Source organism: Octodon degus, unplaced genomic scaffold (assembly GCF_000260255.1).
Source record: "Octodon degus isolate 3935 unplaced genomic scaffold, OctDeg1.0 scaffold00005, whole genome shotgun sequence".
NCBI classification, from domain to species: Eukaryota; Metazoa; Chordata; class Mammalia; order Rodentia; family Octodontidae; genus Octodon; species Octodon degus.
In genome coordinates, this window is record NW_004524581.1 from 32309891 (window position 1) to 32311243 (window position 1353).

Consider the following 1353-nt stretch of genomic DNA (forward strand, 5'->3'; position numbering starts at 1 on the left):
AGTGGTGTTTGTAAATAGGATCACAAGTCCGCATCTTGTACAGCAATTAACCACTAAGAAGAATATATGCAGTGTATTATTTGTTGAAACTGTACTTCTGATTTGATTTAAAACTGTCTCATTGCTATCTGTTTATCAATAAAACTTTGAAAAATAAAGGGGGGGAGGAAAACAAACAAACAAAAAAAAAATATATATATATATGTATGTACACACGAGAGTTAAGATATACAGCTACTTTCTCTTAGTTCACTGAGAATTAAAGTTTGTATTAATATTTAGATATCATGTCTGCATCTTATCCTCTGAATTACTACTATGAAAATAATATGCAATGTATTAATTATTGTAAAAGTCCTACTAACCTGTATTGAAAGTTTCGCTTTTCTCATTAAAATGAATTAAAATTTATACACACACACACACACACACACATATATATATATATATATATATATATATATATATATATATAGCGTGTGTGTATGTGTATACATACAATACACACATATTACCCTGCACCTTTTCTCTCACTTGTCTTCCAATTTATTTGACTAGAATCTTATCAATAATTCTATGTTTGGGGCCAGGGATAGAGCTTAGTAGAATAAGTGCTTGCCTGGCAAGTGTAGGGTCCTGAGTTCAATCCCTGGTACCGCAAAAAAAAAAAAAAAAAAAAAAAAATTCTACAACGTTCTGTGATTTCCACCATTTATATTTTTGAGACTGACCTTAAATTTAACTTCCCAGCTTTAAGACAAAAAAGAGACACCAATAGAGAAAATAGGGACAAAGTGAAAATATTTCATATCTAAATCATTCACTTTTGTTGTATACTCAGTCATATTTCCAGGTTACATGGATGAAGGACTTGCAAAGAAATCAGATTTCAAAGCCCAACTTCCAAAGCATGAAGAAATAACAGAAAACAGGGAAGCACTAAAGAAGGGTTCTAGTGAATCTTTGGCAACACCGAAAAAGGAGTCAAAGAGAAAAGCAAAATTCACTGAGTTTGAGAAAGACAAGATTGGAATGGAGGTCAAGGCAAAGAGTGATGCTGAAATAATAAAAGAACCGGAAGCCCCAAAACAGGAAATAAAGAGTGAGATGGAAGTACCGAAAGCACCTGAAGCCCAAGTAAAGAAAAGTGATCCAACAGTACCCACAAAACAGGAATCTGAGATACGAAAGAGTACCGAGAAAGTACCAAAAGCCCAGGAATCCCAAGTAAAGAGTGAGACAGAAGTACCAAAAGCCCAGAAATCCCAAGTAAAGAGGGAGACAGAAGTACTGAAAGCCCAGGAATCCCAAGTAAAGAGTGAGACAGAAGTACCAAAAGCCCAGGAATCCCAA

General features: G+C 34.2%; 1 protein-coding gene across 1 annotated transcript in view; it reads left to right on the forward strand.

Annotated features, from left to right (window-relative positions):
* LOC105742824 (uncharacterized protein C6orf10) overlaps positions 1-1353 on the forward strand; it is a 48555-nt gene that overhangs the window by 42708 nt on the left and 4494 nt on the right. The window contains exon 7 of the mRNA XM_023722361.1: positions 842-1351. Coding sequence (XP_023578129.1) covers positions 859-1351 — 493 coding nt within the window. The 5' untranslated portion in view covers positions 842-858. The remainder of the gene's footprint in view (positions 1-841; positions 1352-1353) is intronic.